At 37.4% G+C, this 20,326-nt stretch overlaps 1 protein-coding gene across 4 annotated transcripts in view; it reads right to left on the bottom strand.

The window, feature by feature from the left end:
* Positions 1-328: 328 nt before the first annotated feature.
* LOC139149656 (ribosome-binding protein 1-like) overlaps positions 329-20,326 on the bottom strand; it is a 52,537-nt gene continuing 32,539 nt past the window's right edge. For 2 of the 4 annotated variants that reach the window (XM_070721512.1, XM_070721509.1), the window contains 5 exons: positions 13,157-14,851; positions 10,827-11,009; positions 9,828-9,992; positions 7,413-7,475; positions 329-4,150 (listed from right to left, as the gene is read on the bottom strand). In XM_070721512.1, coding sequence (XP_070577613.1) covers positions 4,109-4,150; positions 7,413-7,475; positions 9,828-9,992; positions 10,827-11,009; positions 13,157-14,851 — 2,148 coding nt within the window. In that variant the 3' untranslated portion in view covers positions 329-4,108. Of the gene's footprint in view, positions 4,151-7,336; positions 7,476-9,827; positions 9,993-10,826; positions 11,010-13,156; positions 14,852-20,326 lie in introns of all 4 variants that reach the window. The other 2 variants (XM_070721510.1, XM_070721511.1) reach the window with 2 other exon arrangements.

Genomic DNA, 20,326 nt, shown 5'->3' with positions numbered 1-20,326 from the left:
TGTAGAAGATGGAAACTTAAAGTCAATGTGTCTAAGACAAAAATTGTGGTTTTTAGGAATGGGGGAAGACTGAAATCTTACGAAAGTTGGAAATTGAATGGGGTAAAAATTCAGTCAGTACCATATTTCAATTACCTCGGACTGACCCTGTCTTGTTCAGGAATCTGGTCAAAGACACAAGAAATCCTGGCTAAACAAGGAAAAAGGCTATGTATAGTGTTCAAAAGATGTCTTAGTCAGTTTAAGAACATAGATATAGATATTGCTTTACTGGGGCTTTAAAGACAGCAACTTCATAAGAACACTGGGACAATAACCAAAGACTAACTTCTTTCTTGGGCACATTGATAACATTTCATTTATTTCTCTCTTCATAAAAGATGGGTACATTTACAGGTTTGCCAGTACATTGTAATTACACTGGCATCTGCATATCACTGTAACAGTCATAATAGTTAACTTTTTAAAAATAATACAGAGCAAAAGATTTAATTTCAAAACCAAAAAAAATGCAATTTTATTGTCTAAGTGAAGAGTATATGAGATTTAGATGGTGGGAAAGTGTGTGTAGTTGACGAATTGACACTAAATGACATCACTGTATCTTGTAACATGTATTGAAACTGTCATAGCTGGAATGTTGTTGAGCAGTAACATCCAGTAGGTTTTTATCTTTAGATAAGATTGACATTCAAAATCTAACATCAAAATGTGTGGACATCATGACATTTTAAAATGCAAAATCCTCCACCACCACCAGGGCACATGACATCAAGAAATTTATGTGGTTTTAAACAAGGCCACAGTTTTTACGTAAAATTTCTCAAGTTCTTAGCTCATTCAAAGAAGCTGCCAAGATGTTTTCCAGGACAGAATGGCAGAATTCACACGCAAAATGCAAAAACTGTAACAACAGAATTCTTTAGCCATATTAGCCATTAACTACCCATGAAAGAGGCCATCCATTGACATGATATATAAAAAACAACTTTGTCAGGCATGTATATTGTTAAATCTTATATCAGTCATGTCATTCCAACAGCAGAGAATGATCATTCTTCGAAGCATTTCAGTCACCACAAATTTGCATATGTAAAAAAGACACTTGTCGGCCATGTTTGCTCATGGGAATTTCCATAATACTATACAGTTCTGGGGATACATTTTCTTGGGAGACTTCCCCTGTATGTGAAGATTGCTATAGTGAGTAGAAGCAATCCGATTATATGCCAATTATTATAGTGTTCATCCTAGGTATATTACATGTCATTGCAGGAATATTGGTGAACAACAGAACAGAGTTCCTAAATGATTTACCTATTTTATAAACACAGAGTGAGGGGATTCACACTCTGCAGAAACAAGCATAAAGATTCAACTTGGTACAGATATACATTACTGGCCCCTATTTTTGTTGTCACTGGTTCAATACATCAATGCAGCAGCAACATTGCACTGCCGGTGTTTCAATCTCGCTTGGTGGCACTATAAATTTATTTTGACATTATAATGAAAAAAATTATGATTTTATCCTGTAAACAGGTCATGGCAATGACACACATCCCTCTAACTAGCTCTACAGACACATCACAACTGACCTGATGAATATTAAGACTTAAAATAATAATCACCAACGTCACTCAAAGATTACCTATCCTCTAGAATATGTATTCTTCTAGAAAAATTTTTATTAAGGTAACTGATTGCAAAGGAAAATTAAACAAGAGAATGAGGTGTTTAAATTTAAATAGAATTTTTTTTTTCCTTCAGGAAGATTTCATAGGTAAATAAAGTTATTGTGAATAATATCTGAAAACAAGCAAATTTACTATCTGGTGGGAATAAAAGCACAGGTTGAACTCATGTTTGTATTTCTGCAAACCTGACATTTAACGCAAAATGTTTGTCACTGTAAGAAAACATTTTCACAAAATATAATCGGTGACTAACTGGACAGGCATACACAGACCACATTTCAACGTGATATTGGATAAAATGGAAAAATTAATCTCATCTCAGGTACGATTGCTCCCATACCACGCCATTGGTGGGTTTTGTCTTTTGCAAATCTTTTTCATAGCCTGCATGTAGGAGACTATTATCTTGGATAAATTATGCTTAGTAGAGGTAAATAGGTTTGAGAAATCATGAATTTTTGAGGTCTTGTCAACATTTATTAACGGCTCTTGCTACAAATCCCTCCCCAAAAATGCACTTGTCTGTGTTCGTTACTACCAAACACATAACATGCATCAAAGATGATGGCACAAAATCAGTCTGTTAAAATTTATCTAAGAAGCGGATATTTCAAAGCAAACTTTTAAATTCTTTGAGCAGGCAAATATATGCAAATTGAACACTGATATAATCCATGAGGCTGGATCAGCTCATAGACGTGTACTCTATATAATGATATTGAGGTAAGAAATTTTTATAAAATAAAAAGAAATTATGGCAGGAGAAATTTGTACTGTTCTTGCTATCTTGTAAATCTTGAATGCTCTGAGTTTTTTGTTTTCACAGGATGCACACTCTTCAAACTCTCGCTGTATGGTTTCAGGCCGCTTAGCATGACAATGACTCACAGCCTTGACTTTCAGATGGTGTCAACAAAACAGGTTTCAAGAAACAACAGGTCAGTCGATAAATTTGTCAAACACAAAACATTTCACCACTCAGACTGCTGTTTGATACGACACACAGCGTACACCATGGGGGTCTCTCACGCTGGCATCTATGTTATCTGCGATATCATTCTTTAAACGTGGCTGTGTCATACTTCTCAAAAAACAAGACTCCCTCCATTGGTTCAACACACCTTAGCAGCAACTTCGAGGTTGCACAATACCAAACTCAACAACAATCAAACAAGTCCATCTTATAAACGGATCTAAAGCATTCTGGATTTTCCAAACATAATTGAATATTTATGCAATTCTCTAACAAACATGGAAAGTTCATTCGGAAAAAACTTGGTAAAAGTAAAAAGTAGAACAGAAATAAAAGCAACATTCACTGCCCAGTTTTTTTTTTCCTTTTAAGTATCTAGGAATTTTATGCAAGCATTTCTGCTGCTCAACATCTCCATACAGTATATGAGACAGCCATCACTTCATCACATTAAGGCTCATAACAGATTCAGCACCTTTGAATAATCAAGTTCAAATACAAGAAACATTGCACATTGAGCATTACAAGTATGGAGGTCGTGACCTATCGGTAAGTGGCCACAAGCTGACGAGCTTTTTTCCCCGATACACGACTTTCTTGTAAGGAAAAAGCATCAGGAACATTTGAAAAAGGTATTTCAAAATTTGTGTTGGTCATTTCGCTTTCTGCTGCACGCAAACGCTGTGCATGACTGAATTTCAAAATATTTCTTTGCAGTGTACACGGCAAAACCACATGTGAAATCATAGTGGCCACATCAATGCATCACAAGAACTTCAATACAACCAGCTTACATCAGACTCGACAGCCCACCATACTGATTTCATCATAACCTCTGATAAGATCTACTAGTAATAGTTTTTTTACTTCCACAGAAAAAATGAAAATGGAACATGGAGAGTCATAAAACGGATCCGACACCAGAATCTAGTTCCAACAATTGAGTTAAAAAGAAAGAAAAAAAAAAGAAGAAACATTCAAGCATTATGGAAGCATAGATTTCTATGCAGTGAGTTTCATCAAGAGATATTTTTTTCAACATGCACTGGACAAGTCTATTTCCAAAGCTATACCTGCAACCCACTGTTAGTATTCAAAAAATTTCCACAATAGACAACAAATTTCTCCCATTCTCAATAAAAAGAAAAAAAGCTAGGAAAATAAAAAGCCTAATAAAAAAGTGCAGTACAATGAACAATTTCAGAAATTGAAAAAGTCACAGGAGAATCGACAAACAGCTGTGAAAATGAACAAAAACGCAAAAAGTACTTTGGATAATATATCGGATATTCTTTCTTTGAACGGTTATTACAAAATTTTGATATAGTCAGAATGCTGCTTGCAAAAAAAAGGTGTTGAACACCAGAAATTTGTAAGTTCATGTTGAAGATGGCAACTCCATAGCTCTGGCTGGTACCAGTCTCAGAGATAACTGTTGTTATACTGATGTTCCAGCGTCACCTTCTTTCTTTTCTGTGGCCTGAAAGATCAAAGAGAAGTTATAGGGCCGGATAAGCATCTGCTGTGTAGACATTCTGCCTTTGTTACTTGTTTGGGTTGAGGGGTAGCGGTGTGTTAAAGGGGATAGGGTGAGGTAGTGTTTGGCTGTAGGATTATCTGCGATTCCAAACACAGGGTATCTGTGAGAAGCAGCCGCAGCAACAAATTCAACAACAATACCACTTGCTGGAAAAGAACTTGCATGTACACCCAAAGTGTGATTGGCATGCATGTGTGCATGTGTGTCTGAGGCATGTGAAGCAATCTATGGTTAACCATGCAAAATGACGCATGCAGGTGCAAGTGTACTGCAGGGTCCATACACTCAAAAAGTCTGAAAGTTCAACAATTCCAGGATCATTTGGGGGATGAAAGAGACTTTCTGGGTGTGTCCATGAGGCAATTTTGTGAATATCTTCTGTACAACAGCCAATGAAACTGACAATCACAAGATGATATTGATCTTTCCGAACCTAAAAGGGAGCATTAAACATCTTCCTGGAACTTTCGAGGATATATGTGAAATTTCAGGATTTTCCTTGAGTGTACAAACCCTGATATTGTTACTGTGCTACATCAAATGGTGCGTACGTGTGTGTGTTTGTGTAAGTGAGATTACACAGGCAGGTGAAAACAGAATGTACATCAGATCATATAAGTGCAGAAAGTCAAGAGCCAAAAAGCCTTCCTTTGTCAAAGAATGGCAACTCAGAGGAAGTGTTTGTCACCAATTGAAGCATGTCACTGAACTGAAACAAGCCACTGCCCATATTACAATCATACAACTACCATAATGGACATCACATAAATATCTGTAGATAAGGACACATTGAATATAACATCTATGCTGATTTTTTTATCAAGTTGATTTTTTCCCTAGTTTTCAATATATTTTGAAATGTTACGCTTCCTGAAATGACTTTTTGCTGATGTACTAGTAATATTACTCAATAAAAGCTGATGCTCGTATATGAAACTTTCAGTGAAAAAAATCTGCACATCTAAAGCCTACGAGGGGATGAATGAACTGTAAACATGAGAGGTATTTCAAATCTGAGGCAGGGACTTCAAATTTAGGAAAGGACGTATTATACTTTATGCTGAATATGATATGGCAAGGCCTGTTCTTGTTTGAATAACACTTTGTTCAACCTTACAGACAGTGACTCATATAGGGTGGGGTGCAACTTTGGTTTTCATGACAGTGAAACTGAAACAGAACGAACCTAAAAATTCATAATTGTTTGGTATGTGGATTCAAGCTGTAAAATGTTATCACCCTGCATTTTGATATGAAGTGATATGATATGACAAATTTGCAGAAGTATTGACTGAGATGCACAAAGAAAAGAGACTACTGCAATCTTGAGCGTACATAATGGCAACCCAAACTATGGAGATTAAATAATGACAAAATGTCAATGTTCTGATATGGTTTACAATTTTTTAGGTATAAATTTACAATAGTCTATCCTTCATAAGGGAACATACAACTATGGTAATGCATTTGTATTGATCATTTTGCACGTAAGTACCAGTGATATTGGTTTCCCAATATGATGAATAACAAGAAGTCCTGATCTTCAGAAACGAGGAGAGGATATATTGTACAGTGGCAACAACTTTTGTCAACCTATCCCATGAGAGGGCTGGAATTGCGATGTTAAAGCAGACATGTAAAAGAGCTACACGCACAAAGACAGAGCTGAGTACAATGATCAGTAGAGAATGAATGTGTGCACACAGCCATACAGTATCCTTTGGTAGGTATGTGAGCCGAGACTTTCAAGAACACAGCCTATGATGCATGGCTTGAGATGAGAGAGCACACAATGGTAGCGTGTCATGGAATTTCTTTTTCACTACAAAACTCTTCATGTAACATCTGCCAAGCCTTATGTCAATATCAAAATCGTAGACTCTTTTGGATGTACTTAACTTTGATACACAAATAATTGACTACTTTCTGAGAGTTTACCTTTCCCTTTTCAACAAGAGGCGCGGAACAAACTGCCATAATAAAATTCCAATATTTGTTAACACTACCCTACTACTGAAACACTGGTAGTTACTTCAACATGTCTACCAGATAATAATCGCCTAAATTGTAATGACAATGGAGGCAGATGCTACTCAAGTTTTGTATGCGAGAAAAAAAATTCACAAGGAAGAATAGCCTGGAATATGTGATGATCGAACAGGAGTCAATTTGTAAATGGCAGGGCAATTTTGCTCAACTTTATTTCCTTAGGTCAGTGGCAACTGATTACTGAGTGAATTTTCTTTACAGAATGACATGGTTTTTGTACTAGGTTATTTATTCAAAAATTGAGTGTCATGTTTTGGCATGAAAAGAAATCATTGAGACAGATCCATCACCAAGCTGTATATGTACAAATCTGTGTTTATCAAAGTTTTACGTTTGATTCCTTTTTGTAAGATCTTTAAACATTTTATTTAAATACAAACAGTCAATATTTGACTGTACATTTGAGTGCAGAGAGAAATCAGTAGAATACAAATTACATGTAGATCCTTCACAGAAATCTGCTATTCAAAAGCAAAAGAGAATATCTAATTCTGAAGAACAACTTTTTTCTACAGACACATCTGAAAACAGGTGAGCAGATAGCATGGCAAATTGCTATGCACCTTGCTTGCTTTAGACTCCCTAGAACAGCATCAATCGGACAAACCTTTGAGGTCTGCTAAAATCAGAAACTGTCTTTAAAATTCTGGTAATGAATGTTGCTTGTAGAAATCATTTTTGTTCTTTGTCTTTCGTCATTCTTAATTGCAAGGTAAACATTGACTGTATTTACAATTGCTGTAATGTACAATGTTTAAAGATGCTACAAAAAGATTATGGCCCTTGAATGTTTCCATATTTATGGAACGATGCTCTCTCTGATTTGATAACAGAGTTGCAGAACAAAATGTACAAGAGCTCATAAATTTTTTAAAACAGACGTTAATAGATCTGAAAATTATTAGCCATCAGACATGACCTGCAGTGAATGAGGAGAGCTGTCTGGTTACGAAGGATGAATATGACAATATGCAGAAAGAAGACAGTGGGAGAGAGAAGCAGACAGTTTTACAACACAGTGACACATCACTGAAAGACCAACACCCAACAATCTAGAAAAGCATACAATGATCATACTTATTCTACTGCTTAAAAAAATTGACATTTTTTGGCAGAATCACGTCAGAAAATTAACTTTTGTGGGGAGAAGTACCTCTTCTGCAGCTTCAGCTAACTCCTTCTCAATTTGGACTTGTGAGGGCGCACTTTCTACTTCCTACATAATATATCAGGATACAGAAGAACAGCAAAGAAAAAGAAAGGGAAAAAAAATCGACGAAAAAAAGGAGAACAGACAAAAGTGAAAGAGACTTAAAGTTCTGACTTGAAGTAAAAAGAATCAACTGAGTACTAAACATAGGCTGAAAGGGTATCGGTTTTCATTGAAGAAATATAAACTGCCTTTACATAAGGGCACTTCTGTATTGGCCACTTCTGTATTCCACACTTTCTGTAGTTGCTGGTTTCAAATTATGCTTCCAGAAACTTTCATAAGTGAATGAATTTTCCTTTGAGTATTTCTAATATAATAAATTCTCTATGAGAATTTTATAGTATAATGATTCATTAAAACCGTCTATGGGGTACAGGTGCTTTTTTGGTTGAAATGTTTTTAATTCACTGTTTTACAGCTATAAGTAGTGTTATTTCTCAGAGACTTGAAAGCCAGGAACTAGTAACATTGCCTGCATAAATCACATTAAAATTGAAGAAACATAAAACATTGTGAAGGAGCCAATATAATTATCTGAGTATTACCCAAGTTTTTTATCATGTTGAAAGTTACACAAACGGACATGTAAGGCTTGTGAATCATCTTGAAAACTTATTGTTTCACATATTAATGAGTAATTTTATCTGTTTGTTGAGTGAAATTGTGTAACATGAACCACCACACCTAGAACTGTACCTTTCACCTTACATCATTGGCATTTATTTTGACAAGCACACATTTACATCATGATTTAATTTGAATTAGCTCGGACTAGGTAATGTCAATGATGATTTGACATGCTTGTTGGTTCATAGAGTTTAGATTTTTTTTAATTTCTGATTATTTACAAAGTTTAAAGCACCTAAGCATATTTTACAGCAATGCACTCCCCAAATTGGTTGCACTTCTCTGGTTACCATTAAAGTTACCAAGATTGCAGTCTTAATCACAGGCATGAATCCATTTGCAGAAAGAGTTGTATTTTGTCTAGGGTACTAAATCATGCAATTGTCAGTGAACAGTTCAGGATTAGTGCCATGTGATAATCATGTGATCATCTGAACATATATTATTTACATTTAATTCAGTTTGACTCTAGTTTTGACATGGAAGTCATGCAGTGGATTGACTTAAGCCTGACGTGCCACTTTCTTGGCTGAAAGTTTTCTTATTTTGATATCACAAATATTCATCCAAGCATACTTGAGGTGAAATCACACAAAATCCAAATGTGCGAGATTTTCTCGGTGAAACACACTGTGCCATATAATGTGGTGAACATGACAAGACACATGTCAAAACTAGTGAAACTACAGAACAAAACATTCATTACTCATCATTCATGGGAAGAGGTAAACAAATGGTACATTCAGATGAACTTCCCATGAAAGCCCTCTAGTGAACTACATGCATACCGAGAGAAACCATGCATAGAATGTTGGCTGATAAGTGTCAGTGTTTTTTTGGAACAGCAATTGTCAACTGCACACATTTCTTCCTGTTGTCTACACCACAGCAATGTGAAAATATACAGAACAGGAATAATGAAATTGAGATGCTATCTTTTAATACATCGATGCAATAAGTTTCTAGCAAACACAAAGTGTAGATTCAATGTGTGGTCTCGAAAGCTTTTGGAAAAATTTCTCTAGACCTGGGACAGTTGCTCCGAGGACATTTTTTTCCACCAGACACTTTACCCCAACTGATGGGTAAGAAAAGTCTGTGTGAAAAATGTCTGCCAAGTAACCGTCCCTGATACCCTTACATTTGAGACTGCGTGTTCACAATTTTTTTACAGGGACAAAGTCGGCCATTTTTCATGAATTTTGTTTGATACGAGATACCACTTATATTGATTGACATGTTGAAAGATACTGAATGAATTGGGTGACCATGCATATATTTGACCCCGCTTTTAAAGATGATAAACGAAACCATAGCGAAAATGATTAATTCATTTTTGCGATGGTTTCATTTAATTTGTCTAAATCCAGGGTTGAATACATGCATTGTCACCCATTCATTATCTTTCAACATGTCAAACAATATAAGTAGTATCTCGTATCAAACAAAATTCATGAAAAATGGCTGACTTTGTCCCTTTAATAGTTCCAATACCAATATTTACCAAATTTTTTCATTTTCACAAAATTATGCAACTTTTTTCAGAGAAGGGTGCTTCTCGATGTATGTCAGCACGTTGAACATTTTTAGAAGTATGCAAAGTATATGGCTTCCATCACGGAGTACATAGTCATCTCAAAAGTGACTCATTTTACTGTTGACTACCATAAACTCTGTGAATTCCAGGATTCATTTTGATTGTGTATTTGTACTAAGAGTGGTACTTACCTTTTTGCTGTTCATCTGTTCCTGTAGTTTTTTGTTGTTGTCCCTCTCGGTGACCAGTGATGCTTGAGTTTTCTTGAGCATTGTTTGAAGTTTTGCCGCCGCTGTGCCCAAATCTTTGGTCAGTCCTTTCTCCTTCTTCAGGTCTTCTGAGAGTGTTTCTACTTGCTGTTCAAAAATACCAAATGCACATTATTGATATCCAAATGGCTATATTTTCACTTTAACTATTTCTGTCACAGAAACTTTAGGAATATATTCTATTCACTATGTAGCTCAAGCATAAAAATTTGAGCCGATCAAAATAAGGGGAATGAAACCAATGTATACTGACAGCAAGCTTGGTTAAATGTAAGGTGAACATCTTCAATAAATCAATCAATCAGAAAAGTTATATAGTGCCACATCCAAAAACAGTGTTTTGCTCTGTGACGGTCAATGGCTAAACCACCCTGTATGCTCTGGAGAACATATGTGTTTTCAATTTTCTTTTGAAAGTTTCCGTGTCTGGGGATTCTCTGATGTCGAGTGGTAGTGTGTTCCACAGTTAAGGTGCAGTGTACAAAAATACACAGCCACCATAAGGGATGGTTTTGTAGGTTGTACATGTTAAAAGTTTCATGGTTGATGAACAGAGTGTTCAAGTTGGAATATAGGGCTGGAGTAGATCACTGATGTACGCATGAGTCTGATTGTGAATAGCCATGAAAGTGTACAGCAAAATTTTGTTGTCAATCCTGAGATGAACTGGTAAGCAACGGAGATGGGTGAGAACTGGGGTGAGAACTTGTACACCTTGGTAAATTTCTATCACCCCTTCATCAAAGTTCAAACATTTCTGTTTTTACCTGTGAGAAGTTGTAACACACACATACTAGCAAACTGATCAATAACTCTGTTTAGGCAAATCTAAGAACCCACTGCATTACTGAAAATGCCAGGTAAACCAATGAATATATTACTTGAACGTCTACATTTGAATAGTTGAAGCTGTGGCTTTACCTTCTGGAGATCAGCAACTTTAGCACCATCATTAGCACTGTCACTGCTGGCCTTGGCAGCTTCAAGGTCACTCTTCAGTTGTGATACCTGTTCATTGGCAGCTTCAAGTTGGCTTTTGTGTGCCACTCTCTGCTCCATCACTTCAGCTAGTTCCTTCTTGTTCACTTTAAGCTGAACCTCGAGCTGGGGAGGAAAATGCAACAGCCTTGTTGTAAAACTCACTAGAAAATTATTCCACCTCAAACTGTATCCTTTAAGAGGAGCAATCCAATATTCATTCAATACCAGAGGTAGACTGAAAGATCTGTCGCTTGAGGGGGGAGCGTAGAGAGCGCCCTCAGGCGACGAATCTATAAGTCTATACCAGAGGAGGAGATTGGTAATGATTGGTATCACTCGATAAACCTTAGTTTCATGCTGTTAGTTATGCTGCAAAGCCTACTGGGACATAACAGGCTCTATTGCCAGCCAGCACAGAGAGATGCACAAAAAGTGAAATTTGTGCAAAAGGGTGAAATGTCGAACTTAGGCTGTAACTGATGAAAGTGCAATTGTGAGTCACTATACAATGTACATTTGAGCCAAAAAATGCATGACTATATATGTAATGCACGCTTCACTGCATATCAGCCACACAGGATGGCGCACATTGCTTGATACCAACAGCTATCATTAGTCCAGTGCTGAGCTGGTCAATTTGGGGCTCAGAGTTTGCACAGCCCTATATTAACCCGCAGAATGGCGGGTCATTCAAAGGAATTAGGGTATGTAATAACAGTCCAAAACTTCACACTGGTACTGTGGTGAAAATTTTCATCCAGGCATTTCGGTGCAACATAAATGAAATTGCAATCCCCTCCACATTTTAGTACCACTGGTCACACATCACAGCAGAATGATTGTGATATGAATTTTATGTAAAAGTGTATGCAACAATCATGATAGAGTTTCAATACTCTGTGCAGTAAGGCTGTTCAGTCTGCCGTGGAAACTAAATGAAGACTTAAACTGGCAGCACAGCTAAGCAGCGTGCAAAATTCTCTGCAATAATGACCTGGCACAAGCTGATTTCATGTGTGATCTCATTAATAGCAGACTACACCAGCAAAATGAAAACTAATTCATTAGCTTTACGATTTCCTACGGTGAGAATTAATGAAAATCAACCATCAACATTTACTGCATCTACATATGTATTGTTGAACTATGACCTTGACACCAGGTTGTCAGTTTTGATTCATCTATTCTACTGCTTGTTTTCTCACACTTCAAACATTCAATGAACTGATACCATTTGACTATCGAGTCAGAAAGTGACATTAGGGTCTTCACTTGGATGATAAACACACAACGGAAGAAACTTATTCAACAGTACTTTTAAATAGTTATTCAGATCCCTTTGAAAATGGTAGCAGTAATGCTGAAGAATTGCCTCCTGGCTGGCAATTCTTCTCCTAAATCTCCACATACAGTGGGTAAATTCTCTAGCGATGATCCCGGAAACACTTTTAGCAAGTGATTTAACATTGCGGGTATGTGTAATGAAAACAGCCAAAGGCTGTTTGTAAAAGAAGTCACCATTATAACAAACTCTTCAATAAAGGATACACAGAAATATGTAAGAAAATATATATCACAAGATGATTAAACATATTCCTTTACAGCAAAACAAACCAATTCTCTATAAAACAGTGTGTTGATATGCAATTTTGCTCAGTTCCTTTACAAAAATTCATGAGAAACTGCAAATAAAACTTGATGTACACCAGCTTAGAACATATGACAGATAGGCAAAAAACAGTGTCCTAGCAGCTTGCTGCATTTAACATTGGCCAAAAAGCTGCCAGAAAAAACAAAGTTGAGTGATGATACCTGTTATGAAAGTGTCCAGCATATGTTTTGAAAACCAAGTAAAAGCAACTTAGAAGGGCAGAGAGACGACAACCACTGTCAAATCACAAATTATACACAGCAGTTGTGGATTAGTAGATCTGAATACAAATTAAATGCTTATTGTGAGTCGCAAATAAGACCTTACAAAATTAAGGCAGTCGCTTGACCGTATAGTCAAAGCAAGCTCAGGGAATGAGCTGTAAACGCAGGTATGGCTGGCAGGCACAGAGCGTAAAGGAGGCCTTTGCTGCCAACGTTTACAAACTTGGTGAAATGGCATGATGCTATGATAGAGCAGGAGGCTTAGGAGAGTAGGATGGGCACTTTAGCATGCTGTATAACTCCACACACTTGTCTTTTTTTTTTACATGCAAGCATTGCTTTGTATGGCCCATGTACACATCACACCATCGCTACCCTTGCAGGGGTATACTCACAGATTCAACCACTGATTGGTCAACTTTTCTGTCACACTCCAGCTTGGCTGCATCTAGTGAAGCCTTCAGCTGTTCAAGCTCTTCCTTCAGGGACGCCAACTCTTCAGACGTTTTCTGCCTTTCTTTGTTGGCCTCCGTGACTTCCTCATCCTTTTTGCACGTCTCCTGTTTCACTTTCTCGACTTCGGCGCGGAGAAGCTCCACATAGCTGTTGGTGGACTCAAATGCATCTGCTTTTTTCCTGATGTTGGCAATTTCCTCCATGTCGGGTCTCTCTTCTAGTTCCTTCTTGGCTGATTCTAGCTCGACACGAATTGCTGCAATCTGCTGGTTGACAGACTCTGTCTCTTCGGACTTCTTCTGTAAGTCATCCTTCAACTTCTCTATTTCTGAGGCATCCACCTTGTCTTCCAGCTGTTTCTTGGCATCAGCCAGGTCTGCGCCCAGCTGCTCTTTCTCTCTGTTGACTGCCTCCAACTCCTCAGTCTTGGATTGGTTCTCAGATTTCAAAGTCTCAACTTCAGTCACGTCTACCTGGCCTTCCAGCTGCTTCTTCAACTCTTCCAGCTCACCCTTCATGTGTTCCAGGCTTGCCTTGACCGATTCCAGTTCATTGTCCTTTTGCACCACGTCTTCTCTCAGCCTGTCTGCTTCGCTGGCATCGACTTTGCTCTTGCATTCCTCCCTCAAATCTGCCACCACACTGTTCAGCTGCTCTACACTTCTCCTGGCTTCCTCTGCCTCCTTTTCGGCGTCCTCTTTTTCCAACTTCACCTGCTCTAACTGTGACACCTCAACTTTTCCCTCAGATTGTCTTCTCACTTCTTCAAGTTCACCTTGAAGGTTTCCGATCGCCTTCTTAGTTTCCTCAAGTTCACTGGCAATTGTATCCCTGTCTACCCTGAGTTTGTCAAAATCATCCCCGCCCACTTTGCTTTCACTTTCTTTTCTGATGTCATCCAACTCTCCTCGCAGCCTTTCAACATTAGCATTTGCTTGCTCAAGCTCCTGCGCTTTTCGTTCAGCATCCAGTTTTACTTGCTGCAAGTCATTGTTGGTCTCGCTCAGACTCTGTTTCGACACTTCCAAGTCCTTTTCTAGCTTCTCAGCACTCTCATTGGCAGCCTCCAAGTCTGCTGTTTTGCTCTGACATTCTGCTTTCAGCTGGTCCATATCACTGTTTGTTCTATCCCTCTGCTGTGTCAAGGCTTCAAGTTCTGCCCTCAACTGTTCCAGAGTCTTGGTGGATTGGTTCAGCTCTTCATCTTGCCGCTGAATTTCAGCTTGGAGGCTTTCTTCACTCTCTGAGACAGTGTCACTCGTTTTTGATTTAAGGCTTTCGAGTTCGGATTTCAGTTGCTCGATAGTCTGATTCGCACTGGCTATCTCCTCGTTCTTCTGTTCTTTCTCAGATTTGAGATTTTCCACTTCGCTGTTTTCCTTCCTTGCCGCATCAAGCTGAGCTTGTAACTCAGCCATGCTATTACTGGCATCGGCCAACTGCTGCAGTAAGTTTTCCTTTTCTTGGACAAGATCCCCACCTCCCGAAGATTCAACCTCACTCTGCAATTTTTCTTTCTCAAGCAGCAGTACCTCTAGTCTCTCGCTGGCCACCTGCAAGTCGCCTGCAGTTTTCTCTTTTTCTGCAGCAAGTTTTTCGTTTTCTACTTCTCGGGACTGAAGTTTTTGCCGAAGCTAAGTAGAAGTGATGGAGGGAACAGAGACATGAGAAGGGAAAGCCACACATGCATTAACACATTAGAACACAAACGATACCCCGTGGTGAAGCTATGCATTCAAAACTGACACTAGACTGAAATTTGCATGTTATCAGCAAAGACTACCATATTTCGGTGACACATCCAAAGACACTCAAGTGTAATGTAGGTAAGTAGAATACAATTGGAAAACTACAACAGAAAGTGTAAGTTCACAGCTTGTGATGTCAATCAGACTGACATGGATAGTAAACAGCTTTGATTCTACAAAACAACGTACATCAAAAGCTAATAAATTGACTGAAAAAAACACATAAACGAAGGGATTGAAGTCACTGGTTGTCCAAGATTCAGCAACAACTACACCTTTCATTTGGACTATTCATTTCTGGAAATAGTTGTCTTATGCTCTACTACTTGTTCACACATGTCATAAAGTAGAAACCCATACTGTAACATAGTTAACATTTGAATGCTGCAAAAACCACCTTCAAGTGTCTGCTCCAAGCTGGTTTGCAGACTTCGCTAACCAATGTCACTGACCATGTCAAAACTTACTTAACTATTTTAGTTTACGTTGCGTGAATAGCTAATACAAAAATAAAACTTGATTATTCCCAATACAATATCATATAACTTTTTCACTTCAAGGTGACCATAGCTCTCTCTCTATTCTCACGCATTTGTCACTGTGTGTCTTCTGGCTGACTCAGTGAAACTGAAGGTAAACGGGAGATGAAACTGGAGGCTAAAACTGTCCTCAACAAGTAATTCAAATAAATTAGCATAATTCATGTAACTCACTCTGATTTAACAAGGATAACTAACTATCTAATTTCCAGACAACTAATTTCAAGAAATGATTGTCCATTTTCACTTCCTCATCAAAAGGTTAATTTCAAGCCCTGCTATATCATTTTTCTAAGTTAGAAAGTTTGACTTCTTGTGCTGCGTCATTTTGTAATACTGACGTGTTTTGTAATAACGTACGCAAAATGTAATAAGGGGTATCAGCATTTTGTAACAACTGACGCATTTTGTAATAACGTCTGCAGTATTTTGTAATAAACCAGTCTACGCGTTTTGTAACAAGGGTATCAGCATTTTGTAATAAAAGAATTGTCTACACAAAATGTAACAAGGGTATCAGCATTTTGTAATAATTCGCACTTTGTAATAACAGTTAACGCATTTTGTAATAATTTTAAAAAACGTTTCCCAGTTTTAAAGCATTAACAGATATTTTATTGACTTTGGAATGGTATTACAAAGTGTGTGTTTACTCGTTAAGTAAGTACAAAAATTGATCGCTTCCTGACTTCCATTTCAAATTAGAATGACTTAATTGTAGATAGCTGGCAATCAGTATTTTTACCAACTGATCATCTGAGGCAGGTAATTACTAGATTTTGACTAGTTTATTATTATATATTTGAGAGAATCATTGGTATACACAGTCAGTTGATTTATTAAATGGAGGATAACGACATTCTTTCTGATGTATTGCAGACAACCAGCAACCAACAGGTTGATATTCAGATAAAATAAAATATAATAACATAAAATAAATTATTATACATCTGCCTTCGCAAACAATACAATCGAGCTTCCTTAAAAACGGGCACGTAACGGGCATGCAATAACCCCTTTACTTTCATATTTGATGATAAACAGTGCGTCATTGAATGGCTCCATACTGAAACTCCATACTGTACTTTGAAAATAACTTCTGATAAAAGAAACAGAAGTAAATGTATTACGACTGTTTGAGGGCGAAAAATATTATGAGGTTGAGGGCGAAAAATATTATGAGGTAATAACGAAAGTTCACCAAGACCGCACTGTACAAATATGGCACGACATCGCTGCTCGGCTCGTACATCGAATGTTGGATGAGCGCGCGATGTAAACAAAGATGGCGCTTACCCTTAACCCGCTCGCAGTTAAGAGGGCGATGCAGAATATGCCTGTAAAGTATATGGAACAAGTCATCATTGATGACACAGTCCCCACTTGTTAATGGGTACTTTGATTACAGGTCCTCAGAGAGGATAGAGTCCTCTTCATTAGGTCTGTGATAAAAATACTTTTGAATAAATTCGCTTGATACATGTCTGAGCTGTAGTTCAGGACATGAAAGAATCGTAATAAAATGGCCACATGGCGGCCTTATTGGATCGTTTCACAGAACAAATCTATGTGTATATGTATGACAGACATCCAGCTCTATGGGTTTGCTCAGAATTAGATATACGCATAATTAATGAGGTACAGTATGAAGCATCATAAGGTCTCCCATCATACCATATATTAAGGGTGTACCACTTGTGGTTCCTGAGTTATGGACAAACATGACATGTGACATTTTGTCAAAAAAATCTTATTGCTAAGTTATCCATATATACCAAAAATCAGACCTCTAGCTCTATTGGCTCACTCAAAATTAGATATGCACATAATTAATGAGGTACAATATGTGGTGTCATAGGGTGTCCCATCATACCATATATGAAAGGTTTAGGACTTGTGGTTACTGAGTTATGGACAAATATGTATATTTGAGGTCAAAGGTCACCAAGGTCACGTGACATTTTGTCAAAGTGTCTGAGATATCTGCGTGAACGGATGGACTCATGGATGGACTCACGCACGGACATGACCCAATCTATAAGCCCCCTGGACTTTATCTGTGGGGACTAAAAACTGTGTAACTGCATCCTTTTTGCAATATGAATACGATGAGAAACTAAATTTTTATTTTTCTTGGCCTTATACATGGGAGTCTATGGACTGCCTTATACATGGGAGTCTATGGACTGCCTTATACATGGGAGTCTATGGACTGCCTTATACATGGGAGTCTATGGACTTCCTTATACATGGGAGTCTATGGACTGCCTTATACATGGGAGTCTATGGACTGCCTTATACATGGGAGTCTATGGACTGCCTTATACATGGAAGTCTATGGACTGCCTTATACATGGGAGTCTATGGAGGTGAAAACTAAAAAGTCCTCTAACACGGCCAAATTTGATTGCATTGTGAAACAAATCGATGTGCATCTGTATGAGGTAGGGTACTATCCTTGTACCAAGTTTGAACGAAATCGCTCCAGGCGTCTCTGAGATATCTGCGTGAACGGACGGACGCACGGACGGACGCACACACGCACGCACGGACGCACGCACGGACATGACCAAACCTATAAGTCCCCCCGGACGGTGTCCGTGGGGACTAATAATGCATCGGAAACGACGGGTGCATATATTCTTGATAAAAAGGAGATGTATGATAATAATTATTACGAAAAACCGCAAAGTAAACACTCAGACATTAGTGCAACTCATCGCCCGACGGGCTAACGCGCGCTAATGACTACATGTATGTGTCTTTATACATTCTTTGCGTTATTTTCGTAATAACCTTAACTATACTGAAGTAATCTAACGTAAACAAAACTAAAACTAAACTAAACTAAACGAAAATAAAATAGTCAGAATAATCTGATGCTTTAGTGATTTGACTTGTTTAGCTACTAAAGCGGAAGTATATCTGACCTGTTGAGTATGTATGTATGTATGTATGTATGTATGTATGTATGTATGTATGTATTTATCTATGTATGTATGTATGTCTGCATCTATGTAGGTAGGGAGGGGGAAGGGAGGAAAGAGTGCCTGAGTCTATCTATTTATCTATCTAAGTATCTATCTATCTGTTTGTCTGTCTGTCTGTCTGTCTGTCCATCTATCTTTCTATGGCTGTTATTTAATGATAATGGCGGATATTTGGCAGGTATAACCAGTAGGATAGCGAATCAAATGTAGCTTAATCATAGTATTGCAGGGCAGCTTATCCTAGCTCGTTGGCTAGACAAATTTTACCAATGGGCGATAGCGTAGATTTAAAGGAGGAACACAACAGGAAAGAAATAGATCTGAGAAAACAAAACCATGGCTCAGTAGATATGAATTGTCACCTTTTACATACAAGGAAAAGTGGCTGGTCTGTCGATAGAGCTTTATTTTGTCCTTGTCTATGGGATGATTAAAATAAATTATCATTCAGTATTTTAATTGACTGCTTCACGTCAGTGTTTATCAGTATATTTTGATAAATATCAGCTGTCAGCATTGACATATTAACGTGCCCCTCCCATCTTATTACCGTAAATAATCGACAATCAACTTTAGAGAAACACATATCATACGTATAGAAGTTGCTTAGAATACTGCAACCTTTCGTACATTTATTTTCCACTTTAACCCTTTGCACCCTAAGGCCCTGGGGTGGAGTTGACATTTGGAAGTACCATCTAGCATGACGTCTGACTTCTTAAATTAACAAAGACTGTCCCCCATACCATTATATTTTTAGAATCACCATAAAATACTTTGTCCCAAAAATATGCAAATTATGGTCACGTGACCTCATTAAGTATTCAAAATGGCCGCCAATATATAAAATATTGTATTTTTTAACATATTTCTTTATTTTCATGGGAATTCCTCATTAATTCATAATTTTCATCACCAAACCTGTTTTCTATCTCGTATGCATGGACTGAAATGAAATTGTGACAAAAATTTTGAAAAAAACACTGATATTTTGTATCATTTTGACCTGCTAAGTGTAATGTAAACAAAGGCTCTGTATAAGTGTTAGATCTGTCAAAGCATAATGTAACATAACATCCAGCACCTAATATTATGAAATATTTCCCACAGTAAGTATGTATATTTTGAATGACAATGACACACTTGTTCCAAAATATGCTAATACTGGTCATGTGACCTAATTAGGTATTCAAAATGGCCGCAAACATATAAATTTATCATTATCTTTACATGTTTTCCAGTTTTCCAGTAAAAGATAATCCATATTTTATCATATCCCAATGCTAAATCACATTTTTTAGTCCCATTACCATGGACTTTGATGTAAACTTTATACATTATGATAAACTTTACACAGATTTGATAAACCTTACACAGATTTTCTTGTCATCACTCATAAGTCAAGAATTACACACAGCGCCCTTTAATAGGGGTCAGACAGGTCAAGGTATCCTATTTATATCATCTGACTATTGAATTTATCAAACTTTGTCCACAGTTACAAGATATTTTTGGAATTGTTGTATTTCAATTGCCCCAAAAATATGCAAATACTGGTCACATGACCTCATTAAATATTCAGAATGGCCACCAGTATTCTAAATTTACAATGATTTTCACATATTGCTTCTCTTTCTGACGACATTCTAAAGAATTTATCACTACCCATTTCTCGATTATGTCTAAATGTATATTAGATTCTGTTGTCTACAACTGATGGTTCCAGGAAAATGTTTGTAAGGCCAGGAAGAAAAAATAATTGTTCATCGGAATCGCCGCTTCTACTTTGGCATATTGGAATTTTTTTTTTTTGATCGCGGCAAATTCTTACT

This window comes from Ptychodera flava, chromosome 14, assembly GCF_041260155.1.
Source record: "Ptychodera flava strain L36383 chromosome 14, AS_Pfla_20210202, whole genome shotgun sequence".
Taxonomy (NCBI): domain Eukaryota; kingdom Metazoa; phylum Hemichordata; class Enteropneusta; family Ptychoderidae; genus Ptychodera; species Ptychodera flava.
Note: the sequence above shows the minus strand (reverse complement) of the source record. Positions and strands in the feature narration are given on the sequence as shown.